Here is a 15282-nt window from a genome sequence, read left to right as displayed (position 1 = left end):
CTATATATATAAGGAATTAAATACTGTAGTCTGATTGCTAATGAATACCACTTAAGCTTTAGCATCTCTATATGTTGGGGAAGAACATCAGTTATTGGACCTTTCTTTCTGGAATAACCAACAATCAGATGATAGCTGTCTTTTTCTACTGCACAATTTCTTCCTCACTCAACTACACAAGAACATCTTTCCAATGATACCTTCTTTAAAGATGATGTTCCTTTTGTGTTATTTTTAAAAAATTTTACTTTACTGTGGTAAGAACACTTAACTGAGATCCACTCACTTAGCACATTTTAAGTGTACAATACAGAACTGTTAACTATAGGTACAAGGTTGTTCAACAGATCTCTACAACCTATTCATCTTGCTTAACTGAAATGTCAAACCACTGATTAGCAGCTCCTAATGTTTCCCTTACCCCTGGTCCCTGGCAACCACTATTATACTCTTTGATTCTATAAATTTTGTTCTTGTGATATTTCAACAGTATGACTGATAATCCTGAAGAACTCATAAGAAAACAGATAAATATTAAATGACTACTGAAGAAAAAACTGTGTTTTGTTTCAACCTCACAGACATCGCTATACGAAAATCTTATCTAGTAAATACAGTAGGCTCCAAATATCTAATATACATTTAAAATAATTTTTTTTAAAAAGAATACAAGTTTTAGTTTAAAAATTAACTATACCTTATCTTCAGATGGACAAAGATATAAATATTGGAATGTGGCGGTTATGTTTTTAGAGAATCTTGGCCCAAAAACATCTTTATCAGTTCCAAACTGATGACGAGACTGTCGCACAATTGAGTCAATTACATATAATCCTGGAACCTTGTATTCTGGTTTACACTGCAAGGATAAAGATGTAAAATCAGTACAGAAAAAGCAAAGTCACAATCTTTGACACCCATTATTTTCACATTTATGAAACTTTTCTATATCCATCCAAAGGTTGCTTTTTTTAAAAAACTACTTGAATGCTTCAGCTCTCCAAACGGCTAACTTGTCAAACTGCCCATGTCTATACGGTTATTCTCTTGATACTATTGACCCCCAAGGTTTTACTCTTCTTTGATTTCTCTGCTTCCCTACACCCAATGTACCAAAATCGACATTACTTTACCAATCCTTAAGCCAGTTCCATACAAATTCACCTATTATGATAATCTCTACAATTCATCCTGCTCAAAAAGGTAATTTTTACCTTTCAAAATTAACGAAACATTTTTAAATGTATCAATTTTAATTCTATTACAGTACCAAATAAAAATTAAAAAGGAGAAGTTGTTTTTGGCTAACCAAACTGACAACAGCAGAGAAAAGCAGAGAAATAGACACCTATATATATTCCTGGTGGTAGTGGAAACAGGTATAACCCTTTATGGAAGACAATTTAGCAATAAAAGCAAAGTCTTATTTAATCCACCAATTCTACATCTAGGAATTTATGGCAAAAAAAAAAAAAAAAATTAGGTCAAACAACTCAGAAAATGGCTGCGTGCATCATGGTAACAACTGCAGAGAGGAGTATTCTGCAAATGTTTATGATAAACTCTGTGGGAAAAGCAGGCTAACAACCAGTATTATATCCATTTTTACTTTTATAAATGTACATGTACATAAATAAAAAATAAATCCAAATGTATTAATAACTATTGCAGTAATTTGGTGATAGTGCCTCTAGGTAATTTTTTCCACTTTATTTATTTGTACTTTGATGTACTACTATGCAAAGCGTTTACTAACCTTTTTTTTTTTGCCTGTTGGAGCTTTAACTTTTATACCTAAGCCAGTATACAAGGGCCATGGATTAGAGACATTTTTATAAACACTGATTAGTAGGTACATGTCATTGCTCCAGGTCAGGGGTTAAGAACTAAGTCTCTGTTCTCTATTTTCTACTGAGACAGATGTATGCTAATCACACAGTTGTAAAACAACAGACAACTGAACTGAAAATTTTATTCTGATGGGAAAAGGGAAAAACTGGGAAAACTTTACAAAGTAATTTCATTTGAAATACTCAAAGCTGAGTTAAATGCCTAAACTTCAATAGCAGTCAGGGCAAGGGGTAGAGTAAGCACTTCAGGTTTAGGGAAGGGTCATGACCAACACATAAGAAACTGCTGTGAGCTGAGTGCTAAGTTCACAGTAAGTGAAGTACCAATTAATGGTACTGCTAAAAATTTGTTTTTTATAAACTTCTAGTGATTAAAAAGAACCTCTAGTGACTACATTTTTATGAAGTGGCTTTAGAAACAAGCATCCAGGTTAAAATTTACGAAGTCAATTACAAATCATATTGTAACTAAAATGAGGTAATAATGAGAGATAGTTACCTTTTTGATGAACTTTTCTACTATTTGAACTACATGCTTATAAAGCTGAAAGAATTAAGAGAAAATTACTGTTCAGTTTACATATTTCTGCATTTCCTATAATTAGAAAATACTTAAAACTCTGAAATCTATAATTTAAATATTATCAATACTGAATGAACCATGAGAAACACATAATCAAAAATTTTTAAAAATCTTAAAAAACAAATCAGAGAAAAACTAAAAACAGAAAACTACAAAAATTCCCCAAACAGAAGGTCCTTTTTCTTAAATTTTAAAACAAAAAACCTTCATGAAGCAGAATATTTGGCAACCTTATGGGACAAAACCAATGGATTAGAGCTAAACAATGTAGTTTCTAAAACAAGTCACATTTTAAAATGTGATATTGGGTAAGACACTTCATTTCATGGAGCTTGAATTTTTTCTCTTTAAATAAAAACGAAGCTAAATAGTTGGTTTATGAAAAGGAATATGTGAAAATTTAAAAAAACTGCTTTGAGGCTGGGCATGGTGGCGCACACCTGTAATCCCAGTTACTTGGGTGGCTCAGGCATGAGAATCACTTGAACCCGAGAGGGGGAAGTTGCAGTGAGCCGAGATCCCACCATTGCATTCCAGCCTGGGCGACACAGTGAGACTCTGTCCCCCTATCCCTGCCAAAAACCAAACTGCTTTGAAACAATACGTTACAATGCAAATGTATGCTTATCATGTACCTTAAGCAAAGGCTGGTTAGAGCTCTTTGACTTAGGCCTGAATTAATTCACAAGTTGACTTCTCATGTTTAAAAGTAAAAAATATTTTCAAAATTTCAAAAACATTTCTCAAATTGATTTATTTTGTCATTACCTTAATAGCTTTAATAGCAGCTTTAGTGATGAGAATCATCTTGGCTCTAGAGATGGGAGGTTTCATATCCATAAGCGAAAAGAGCTTAAAAGACAAAAAAAAAAAAACAAAACACAAAACAACACTTTAAAAAATCTTTTGAAACATAAAGTTTAACTATTTGGCTAGTAAATAACCACCTTTCCTACATATCTGCATCACCACTTGGAAAATACAAATGGGGTGGGTGGGGAGGGAGGTCTTAGCAGCCAGGGCAGCAGGAAGAGCTTCGGTGGCCAGGCAGCCCAGCTTTGCGAAGGCTCTTGGTGTGCAGGCACCCAACACACACCCTCCCCACTGCCATGATACCCAAGAAGAAGGTCAGCTTTGCCAAAGGGGTGGTGAAGGGGTAGGGAAGAAACAGCCCAAGAGGCAATTGGCATGGCTGTCAGCTAAACCTGTTCCTGCCAAAGAGGAAATGAAGCTGAAAAACAGCAGCAGAGAAGGATAAATCCTTAGACAAAAAAGTGCAAACAAAAGGGAAAGGGAGGGGGAGCAACGAGAAAACAGGCTCAAGTGACTAACCAAGAAACTAAAGATTTACCTGCAGAAAATGGAGAAACTAAAACCAACGAGAGTCCAGCCTCTGATGACGCCAGAGAAAGAAGCCAACTCTATTCAGTACATACCATGTCTTATCAGTGGTGCCTTCATCCCACTTTTTATGTATAAATGCTTTTTTTTTTTTTAAAGAGGTAAAATCATTCACTGGTTATTTTTTGGTACAACCAGAAGAGTGTGGGATGTTGTATTACGGGAGGCTTTGACTGTCTTGGATGTCTGCTTAACATTCCACAGATGGGGGAATTACTTTTTATATCCTATAATGTCTCTACTAAATATACAAAAATTAGCCGGCTGTGGTGGCATGCGCCTGTAATCCCAGCTACTCAGGAGGTGGAGGTTGCAGTGAGCCAAGACTGCGTCACTGCACTCCAGCCTGGGCAACACAGCAAGATTTTGTTTCCAAAAAGCACAAACAAATAAAAACCAAATTTAACAAATCTCACAACAGTAAATCTACAGCCATCAGGTGCTTCCATGAGACTTAACCACATACTTCTCCCAAAGGGCTAAATCCAACCAAAACATAAGGAGAGTCCATAGAGGGTTATAAAGATAAAATCCTGACATGAAGAAACATATCTAGCTTCTTACTGTTTTTGTTTGGTTTAACCATAAGCATACACTTACCTGGCACTTCCAAAAGATATTGTGAAGTTTCAGAGATTCCTAACATTATGAAACTCATACAAATCACATTTCCATTCTTTCAATTTATGTCAATATTCCAAATATGGAGCCCTAGGGTATGAACTTTTACCAGACCACTAGCTAAGAGGCTAGCCTAAAACACGAGTGTTTTCTCAGAGTAAACAGCCCCACCTAGCAGTGTATCCTAAAAATTCAGACAGTTTTCACACCTTTTCAAAACTAGACATCAGTAACAATTTTAGAAAAGGTATGGAATGCCAAATATAATCAATAAAAAACCAGGTAACTACTTAAGCAGAAAATAATATAATTTTCCATAAGATACAGAAAATGGAGAAAACACTAAGATATGAACACAGGAATTCATTTTAATAAAAGGATTCCCTAAATAAGGTTGTGATTCTTCATTGTATTACTTCCTTTACCAATGTAATAAAAAAATTCTCTTTGAGAATAAAATGCTAACTGAAAGGCAATTAGAAAAGAAATAGTGGCCGGGCGCGGTGGCTCAAGCCTGTAATCCCAGCACTTTGGGAGGCCGAGGCGGGTGGATCACGAGGTCAGGAGATCGAGACCATCCTGGCTAACATGGTGAAACCCCGTCTCTACTAAAAATACAAAAAACTAGCCGGGTGTGGTGGCGGGCGCCTGTAGTCCCAGCTACTCGGAGGCTGAGGCAGGAGAATGGCGTGAACCTGGGAGGCGGAGCTTGCAGTGAGCCGAGATCGCGCCACTGCACTCCAGCCTGGGTGACACAGCGCGAGACTCCGTCTCAAAAAAAAAAAAAGAAATAGTAAGGCCAGGTGCAGTGGCTCACCTGACGACAGGAGTTTGAGACCAGCCAGGCCAACATGGCGAAACCCCCTCTCTACTATAAATACAAAATGGTGGCAGGCGCCTGTAGTCCCAGCTACTTGGGAGGCTGAGGCAGGAGACCCGCTTGAACCCAGGAGGAGGTTGCAATAAGCCATGATTGCGCCACTGCACTCCAGGCTGGGCGACAGAGTGAGACTGTCTTTAAAAAAAAAGAAAAGAAAAGAAATAGTAAATCCTTAAAATTATATAAACCAGCAAGAAACGATTTAACATATTTCAACTTAAATACAAATTCTAAAAAAATCAACACTGCATGATTCATAAATATGTAGCATACATTTATAAAAGGTATATTCTTTGTTATAAAATCTATTAAGACAGTTGCTTATTATTGCTCTATTTTCTATACCTTAACACAGTGAAAGGGCATGCAAAAAACCCAAAAACCAAAAACCAAACAAAAAAACCCCATGGGTTTTAAGAATGAACATGCTCACACACATTTAATTCTTGGGTTGTCTCCACAACTCTTAAATGATTTCTGCAAAAATCCTGAAGAAACTAGGAACCCTCTCTTCCTTGTTCTCAACCTCCTGAGCCAAGACCACTTCTTAATGTGATTCATGCCAAACACTTCAGACACTACTATATTTTGGATAGATTAAATCTTTAATAATAAAGTAGAAGCAATAAAGGGCCTTTCCCTGTAGAAAGTCAAGAGGGTCAGGATGGTCAGGAGGCCAAGAAAAGGAATCTAAATGTGTATCCAAGGCAGCCTGGAACTTTCATGCAGGTACAAGAAATTTATGTCAAAGTAGCCACAAGATTATTTTATAGGAGATGAACAAATGTGACTCCCTGTTTACTGCTACAAATCAAAGCTTTGTGTGAAATCTCTATGAGGAGGGTGGGTAAGAAAGCCTTTACCTATCTGTTCTTTTCCTGATCCCTTCTCCTCATTCCTGAACTGTAGGAGACAGAGGCCCACTGGGCACTGGTTTCCCCATCACTGGGGGGGTGGGCATCTATTTGATGGTTGATTTTGCTGAACCAGGTACTTCCTTTCCCATTTTCTAATGATTTTGTAACATACAAACTCACTGTTTTCCCTTCCCTTCTCCTTTCCCTGGGAAAATACAATGAATAAACAAAGACTCATTGGTACTGAAACTGTCAAAAAAAAAAAAAAAGAAATGAGCAACAGTAAGAACGACTTCTCTGGTCATTGAAAGCTTAAGAGTAAATTTTAAGGAAGCCTAAGCCAGAACTAATATTCATCTAATCCCTCCAAAAAGCACTTCTTTATCATTTCAGCAGTAAGCGACTCACTAAATTAACACCTAAATGAACACACAAGACAGACTAGCGTAGCTTCTAAGGAAACACTCCATAGTCTCCACTTAAATTATCATAATGTATTTAAAAAGTTAAAGACTATACCACATAACAGTATAACCATCATTCAGGCAAAAGACCAGCAAGAGAACCGTCAGATACCATAATCTGAAACAGTTGCAGAGTATTATTACATTCCATAAAGAAAATATTATTTGGAAAGAGAAGAGGAAACCAACATTTGAGTGGTTATCAGGCAGCAATGAGTTTAAGTGATATGACATGTACTTTTTACTTAATCATGTTAACTAAGGCAGATCTGTTATACCTGTTTTGAGATAATACTCAAAAAGGGTTACATCTGTTTTAGATGATGCCTAAGCCACGATCTGAACTAAAATTTTCTGATTCTAAAGTTCACACTCCCTAAAAACATACCCATACCCGATACAATGCTGCATACAGACTAAATTTGTGCAGAGACCATCAACTATGATAGGGAATACAGGTGGGAAAAAAAAAAATCCAGGAAGGCCTTTGTGCCTGCCTGTATACTGTTTGGATTCAGGGATAACAATGAAACATACTGAATTTAATTTGGGATGCCTACTAAATATCCAGGCACAGAAAGGAATCTTGAATGTAGAAGAGATCCAGGCTAGAAACTGAAAGGTTATAGAACTATGAGGATGGGTTAGAAGGAGCCTGGAGTAAGAACGGAGCCAAGAACATACATACCAGGCTGGTGCAGTGGTTCACAACTGTAATGCCAGCACTTTGGGAGGCCGAGGCGGGCGGATCACCTGAGGTCAGGAGTTTGAGACCGGCCTGGCCAACATGGTGAAACCCCATCCCTACTAAAAACACAAAAATTAATTGGGCGTGGCGGCACGTGCCTGTAGTGTCCCAGCTACTCAGGACGCTGAGGCATGAGAATCTTGAACTTAGGCGGCAAAGGTTGCAGTGAGCCAAGATGGTGCCACTGCACTCCAGCCTAGGATACAGAGCAAGACTCTGTCTCCGAAAACAAAAACAAAAACCAAACAAAAAAATCACAAAACAGAAGAACAACATATATACCAAAAATTTCAATGTAGCAGAGAAAAAACCTGCAAAAATGAACACCAGGACAAAGTAGAATCCCAGAAATTAAAGACATCTGGCATAGCCAAATGCTACAAGAGGTTCATCAGGATGCAAAGCAAATCTTGTTCATTTAGTTTGGCAATTAGGTGAATGCAAGTGACATCAGTTTTTGGAAGCGATTCCAAATTCCAACTGGTTAAGGAATGAGTGGCAGGCAAGGAAGCAGAAATGCATTTTTGGTTCATTTTTCATTAATTCAACAAATATCTGAGAGCTTAGTAAGTGGCAAGCTGAGAAGGAGACAGGACTATGTTTCAAGGCTTTTTTATAAGTGAGCACCCTTACTTACTTCTTACTTGTTAGCATTATAAAGTTTCCATCAGTTCTCTCTCTCTCTTTCTTTCTGTTTCTTTCTTTCTTTCTTTTAACTCGGGAGTTCAAGTGATCCTCCCATCTCAGCCTCCCCAGCAGCTGGAACTACAGGCATGTGCCACCCCACCAAAGAAGTTTCTTTTCAGATTACTTTTAGTCTCCTTTACCAAAATTTTTCTTAAAATTTCAAGCTGTGCATTTGCATTTGATACAATTTATGAAGAAAAACACTACAGGCAAATACAGATTTTTCAAATTTGGAGGTGTGCAAAATCACCTTTTAACACTCAATGAATGCTGTTAATATTTTATTGACTTATTTAATGCGCAAATTCATCAAACAGTCTCCACCTTTTGCGAGACAAAAGAGTTCTCTGATACCTACAGCAATGCCTTCACTCGACAGATACAGAAATCCAGAAATTATGCTGATGTACTTTGACATAAAGGATATAAATTGATATACTTTCCTGGTAAGCATGCACACTGACACTGTCCATTTTGACAGAAATAGTATCAGCCTTTATGGTAAGGCAGACGTTATAATTCCATTTTACAGATGACAGCACTGAGGCTCAACAGTCTGCTCAGATATAAAGTTAATTAAGTGGCATAATTCAATCTGTAATCAACCATTTCCCAAAACTCTAATTCTTTTAACTAGTACCCAACAATAACAAAATTATTTCAAATATATTAGCCCAGAAAAATAGTGTACAGATAGTAAAGATAAAAAGGACTGTACAGTTACGTTAAGTGGGAAAAAATTGCAATGTAGACCCAAACTAGAAAGTAATATGCTAACATATAATTGTTATGGAGTTGAACCCAAGAACTTTTTAATTAAAAAAATTAAGTGGCCAGAGGTATAAAGTGATGTGCCCACCCAAGCAACAAGTTAGAGGCGATATAAATTACTAAAATAGTGTCAATTTTTTGATGCTTTAAAAGACCCTACACTATTGAATGTGGTGACTTAGGAGGAAGTGTCAGCATAATTTATTTAGATGATCAAATTTCAATTTCTCAAGACTAAAGATCAATACACTGTTTTTAGGTTTTAGAGGTCAATTTTATCTTAGGGCATGAGGGACAGCTTTAAATAGCCAGCATGTTATACGTTCATAAATTCCTATTTCTGAATATTGACTCATCCAAATATTTCCAGGTAAGACATGGGCCCTCTACTGTTGCCAGTTCTGCTGAGTTTAATTCTCCCATTTGTTTGTTGCTTTTTTTTTTTTTAAAGTCTCACTGTCTCCCACACTGGAGTGCAGTGGCGGGATCTTGGCTCACTGCAACCTTTGCCTCCCGGGTTCAAGCGATTCTCCTGCCTCAGCCTCCTGAGTAGCTGGGATTACAGACTTGCACCACCACACCCAGCTAATTTTTGCATTTTTAGTAGAGATGGGGTTTCGCCTTGTTGCCCAGGCTGGTCTTTAACTCCTGGCCTCATGTGATCTGCCCACCTCCGCCTCCCAAAGCGCTGGCATTACAGGCGTGTCCAGCCTGATTTTTTTTTTTTTTTTTTGAGATGAAGTCTCGCTATTGTCCCCCAGGCTGGAGTGCAATGGCGCGATCTCGGCTCACTGTAACCTCCACCTCCCGGGTTCAAGCGACTCTCCTGCCTCAGTCTCCCAAGTAAGCTGGGATTACAGGCGCCTGCCACCATGCCCGGCTAATTTTTGTATTTTTAGCAGAGACGGGGTTTTTACCATGTTGGCCAAGCTGGTCTCGAACTCCTGACTTCAGGTGATCTACCCGCCTCAGCCTCCCAAAGTGCTGGGATTACAGGCGTTTGAGCTACTGTGCCCGGCCTGATTCTCCCATTTTTAAAATAAACACTGATGGTCTTCTTTATAAAACTGTTAATAGCATGAAATGAAATGAAAGCACCTAAAATAACCAGCGCTTAATAAATGGCTTGGTCTCTAACTCCTACCCCCTCTCACATATACTGATCCTTGACTTTTGTTTCCCTTAATTAAAATCAATTATATTGCTCATTGTTATATCTGTTTTATTTCACATTTACACATGGTATATTTTTCTCATTCTAAAACAGAATGAACTTGTTAGTTGTAAATGATTACTGAGTCCTTACTTGTGTCTAAAGCAAAGTTGCAATTTATTAATCTTAAATAAAAGAGTTAATTGTCATGGTCACCAATATTGTTTGAGGAATCTCTCAAGAGAAGCATATTATCTTGTGGTGATCTAAGATTTTGACTGATTTTCCGATCAATCAGAAAATCACTGATTTTCCACAATAATTTGTTAGAATAATGGTTAAGTGCACGGGCTCAATAATCAACTGCCTGAGAAATCTTGGCTCTACCACTTGCTACCTATGAGAATTTATTTCACCATCTGTAAAATGGGGATAATAGTACTCCCTACTTAATTAGTGAAGTCTAAGAATTAAATACAAACAATACATACAAAAGCACTTAGAGCAACACCTAGCACAGAGTAAATACAAAACAGACATTAATGAGTATTACCACTACATGTAATTTTTTTGAGAAAAAGATAGAATCCTGGAGTTAATCCAGAGCAGTGTTTTTCAAACTGTGGGTTGAGATCCATGAATGAATTATATAATTCCTACTGTGTGTATTGTGGTCAAAAAATATGAAGGACAACAGCCCAGGGAAAAATTATTTTGTTTTTAGAAATGAGGAAAATAAGGCCCAAACTAACTGCTAGTCACCTTTCAAAAATGTGTAGGTTCCTTCAAACCATTAATAAATTTCTCATGGACAAACGGGGGGAGGGTAGGGGAAAGAAGCACTGCCATGTCAGAAAAAAACTTCATGTTTTTCAATCAAGTTTAGATACACATAAGTATTATACACAGAGTAGACAAGAGATTCAAAGATAATTCAGTTACTTACGACCAACATCCAATTTCAGTCAACAAACCTCAGGAAAAAAAGCTATTAGCTTTATATATCTGAAAGCCACAAGATTTAATATAATTCCAACGAAATCTACTAGTGAGAAAAACCAGAAATTGTGGTATTCTATAGAGAGTGAGAAAGATTTGGTTTTTGAATCTGGGTCTGGACATGCAGATGATTCTGGGCAAATTAATTTCTTTAAGCCATAATGTCCTCATTTGTAAAAAGGATATACCGATGTCTGCTTGATACGTATCAGTTTCAGTTAGAACGAAATGAGTTTCTGTATATGAAATGAATGATTTGGACTATGTCACCCGGCAGAGGACAAGTATTCAATAAACATCACTAGGTGCAGAGCTCCCCCAACATTATAGCCTGTATTCACAATTAATGTTATCTGTGAACGAATAAAAAGTGTCAGAGCAGCCAGAGAAAACCATGAAATCCTCCTGCATAAAAATAACAACAGCCCCTCCAAATACAAGACTTCTTTAGAAGGGATAAACATAGTGGAAAAACATGCTGCTTGTTAGCAGTAGATACGAGTTTGGCACTTTGCTCTGTCACTAGCAGAATGACCATGAAAACGTCTAAACATGCCACGGCCCGGATACATGACATATAGAAGCCTGAGACACAAAATCCTCTAAAAAATATGAAGAATAATTCATCCTGATCCCTAATACCAGTAAAGAGTTTCAAGTGAAGATAAGGAAGAACAAGGCTATCTGGCCTGTGATACCTGCAGAATTCACAATGTTTAGGGATTAGTCAAAGTAACATGGGTACTCTGCTATTTACCAATGGCATAAACCTTAACAAGTTTAGTCAACCTTTCTAAACTTCAAGACTTTTTAAAATCTGAAAAACAGGGATTAACTGGCTCACCTCATCACATTGTTAGGATTAAACAGGATAATGTATATAAATCTCTTAGCCCAGTAACTAACACATAAGTGCTCAGTAAATGGAGCAAAACAATGTGAAGATAACTAGTATTTCCTCTCTATTAGCCAAATGATAAGATGATCCTGGTTAATTCCCTTTAAGTATAGTATCCTCAAATGGACAGGGTCCGGATGTAGTCCTGCATTGTGAATTGGCTTTTTTATTAGTTTCCTATTTCTGTAGTAAGAAATTACCACAAATTTACTGGCTTAGAGCAACACAAATTACACTTTCAAGGTCAGAATCTCACTAGCATCAGCAAGGCGACATTCCTTGTAGAGGCTCTAGGGAAGAATCTATTTCTTGCCTATTCTAACTTCTACAGGGTGCCTACATTCTTTTGGCTCATGGCCTCTTCTTCCATCTTCAGAGCCAGCGGTATAGCGTCTTCTCCTTCTATCTCTTCTGTTGTTTTACTTCCTTCTTTGACTCCTACCTCTCTAGTATAAGGACCCTTATGATTACATTGGGCCCACCCAAATAATCCAGGATAATTAACCCATCAACATCCTTAACCTTATTCACATCCCCTGTCTCTTTTGCCTTGTAAGGTAACATACTTACAGGTTTTAGGAATTAGATTATGAACATCTTTGGAGAAGGGGACATTATTTATTACCTTAAAAAAATAGGGTTTAATTCATTAACTCCAATTTGTAATCAACTGAAATCCTCAGGCTGCTTTCACTGGGATTCCCATCAAAACTAGATCTTTACGTTGACTTTGTGTTGGTTTCTAACAGACCGTTCAACCTCTTTAGGAAGTCCAGAAGTCATTTTCTGCTACTTGATGTAGCTCCAGCTATTCCAATCAGATTGTAAACTTCATGAACTCATTCTGTATGCTTTCCTCCAAGTCAATGTTTTCTAAAAATTAAAATAGGACCTATTTGAAAGATGACGTTAACTGATATTCCTTGGGTATTTATAACCAGTCAGCTACAATCCACTTAGCAATACTGTCATCCTGCCCATATTTTTCTAATTCATTCATAATGCAATCATATCCAATACCTTTCTGAAATATTTGGTATATAGTTTTCACTAGACATACTTTACAAATGAAAAATGTTTAGTTTAGTCTGTTATAAATTGTTAGTCAATCTGTTCTGGCTCTTAGTGACTAGCAATTTCCAAAAATTAATAAAAACTGGCAGACAAAAGTAAACTGGCACAGAGTCTACAATTTCTAAAGTATGCTTTTTCCTACTTTTTGAAATAAAGTTGTCAAGGCAGTAAGAATTAGAAGACTATATACTAACCTAAATCTTTTTTTTTAAAAACTTAAATCTCTCAAGCAATATTTCTTTCTGAATCTTTCTCAATGGGGTATTTATCCCTTTCTTTTCGAAACCTAAACTTTAAAAAATGTATTTTCCTAAATTTACTTTGTAATGGATTACACTGATTATTTCCAGTATTCCTTCCTTTGGTAGTATGACCTCCAAGATGACACAGCAATTTTCCCTTAAGCTCCTATTACTATGTAAAGTTGAATTTAAAGAAAAAATGGAAATGTTTCCTAAAATAAATATATATATACTTACAACGACAGGCTAGTATTCAAATCTCCTTCCTGTTAGATGCAAATATCAAAGCATTTAATTCTACAGTCTTTCCTCCTCTTTCATTCTCAACTTAATAAATCAAAGACACTGTCTTAAACCAGACAGTTAAATCCACACAACTTTTATGTTTATTAGCAACATATAAACACTGTATAACAAAGTACATGTTAAATTTCTTAACAAAAGATAATTTTTAAAAAGTTTTAAAATTATCTTTCCTATAAAGATGCTTTATCCATCTAATTTAAACCTGAAGACAACTCCATAAAACACTACTGCTAGAACAACTAGGTAAGGGATCATGTACAGTCCTTTTCTTGGTATTTCATCTTATGCCTTTAATATATAATTTACCAAATGTGTGTCTGGGTTAATACTTTTTTAATACCAGGTAATATAACGGGGCGAGGAAAGAAATCCAATCACATGTTAAACAAGTACTACTATGTCACTCTACCTGACAGCAGAATACTGTGCATAAGTTAATGTGTATGAGATAATCAACAGTACACACACACAGTAAGAGATACAATGAAACTGAAAAATGTACACAAGCAACTCATTTAACAAAGAAAATCCCAATATCTAATTAACAAACACAGGAAAAAGTGTTCAACCATACCAATCAATAATCAAAGTACAAATTAACACAAGGAGATAAAATTCTTCAATTATCTAATGGACATGCATGTGGATTAGCATAAAGCAAAAAGAGTACTGGGCTGGTGAGACCTAATGGATGAGTTTTAATTCCGAAGAGAAATTTAAAACTGTAAAACAAGGACTAAAAAATGTCCATACCTTTCAAACCAGTAATTCTACTTCTAGAAATTTATGTAAGGTAATTATTAGATATTCTCATAGAGAACTTCATGCTATTAAAAAGATCTGGTAACTATATAAAAATTTCCAAACACAAGTGGAGGAGAAAAAAAGACAAAGGAAATACTCTTAAAATGTTAACGGTGTTGGCCGGGCGCGGTGGCTCAAGCCTGTAATCCCAGCACTTTGGGAGGCCGAGACGGGTGGATCACGAGGTCAGGAGATCGAGACCATCCTGGTGAACACAGTGAAACCCCGTCTCTACTAAAACTACAAAAAACTAGCCGGGCGAGGTGGCGGGCGCCTGTAGTCCCAGCTACTCGGGAGGCTGAGGCAGGAGAATGGCGTGAACCCGGGAGGCGGAGCTTGCAGTGAGCTGAGATCAGGCCACTGCACTCCAGCCTGGGCGACAGAGCGAGACTCCGTCTCAAAAAAAAAAAAAAAAAAAATGTTAACGGTGTTTGAGGGGATTATTTTATTTTCTAATTTAAATTTATCTAACTTGCATTAGTTTTTAAATAAAAAAATTAAATTCATGGATTTAAAAATCAACTTTAATTTGTATCCGTTTGAGATACATCTTTGTTCAACTTTTGATTATAAATATAACTAAGTGATAAAGGAACATGGTTATATAGAATCACCATCATCACATAACTTGTCCAGAGTAAATCTTGTCTTTGAAGCTGAGTTACTACTATGTTTAAATCAGTAACTTGCAAATCTTTAATAAAGCCTTTCAAAATTACTAAATGTTTAAATAAAAAAATTAAATTAAAAAACACCCCTCCCAACACATATCCTTACAATAACTGAAGCCCTGTGGATAAAATGACTGTGCCAAAAAAAAAAAAAAAAATCTGGGAAATTGCTGCTACACACACACACACACACACTTTTGAGACAGTTTCACTCTCGTTGCCCAGGCTGGAGTGCAATGGCGCGATCTCGGCTCACGGCAACTTACGCCTCCC

General features: G+C 36.8%; 1 protein-coding gene across 4 annotated transcripts in view; it reads right to left on the bottom strand.

The window, feature by feature from the left end:
- SCAF4 (SR-related CTD associated factor 4) overlaps window positions 1-15282 on the bottom strand; it is a 66242-nt gene that overhangs the window by 37306 nt on the left and 13654 nt on the right. For all 4 annotated transcript variants that reach the window (XM_005548828.5, XM_005548831.5, XM_005548829.5 and 1 more), the window contains exons 2-4: window positions 3202-3285; window positions 2350-2394; window positions 698-859 (exon numbers count right to left, since the gene is read on the bottom strand). In XM_005548828.5, coding sequence (XP_005548885.2) covers window positions 698-859; window positions 2350-2394; window positions 3202-3285 — 291 coding nt within the window. The remainder of the gene's footprint in view (window positions 1-697; window positions 860-2349; window positions 2395-3201; window positions 3286-15282) is intronic.

Source organism: Macaca fascicularis, chromosome 3 (genome assembly GCF_037993035.2).
Source record: "Macaca fascicularis isolate 582-1 chromosome 3, T2T-MFA8v1.1".
Taxonomy (NCBI): Eukaryota; Metazoa; Chordata; class Mammalia; order Primates; family Cercopithecidae; genus Macaca; species Macaca fascicularis.
Note: the sequence above shows the minus strand (reverse complement) of the source record. Positions and strands in the feature narration are given on the sequence as shown.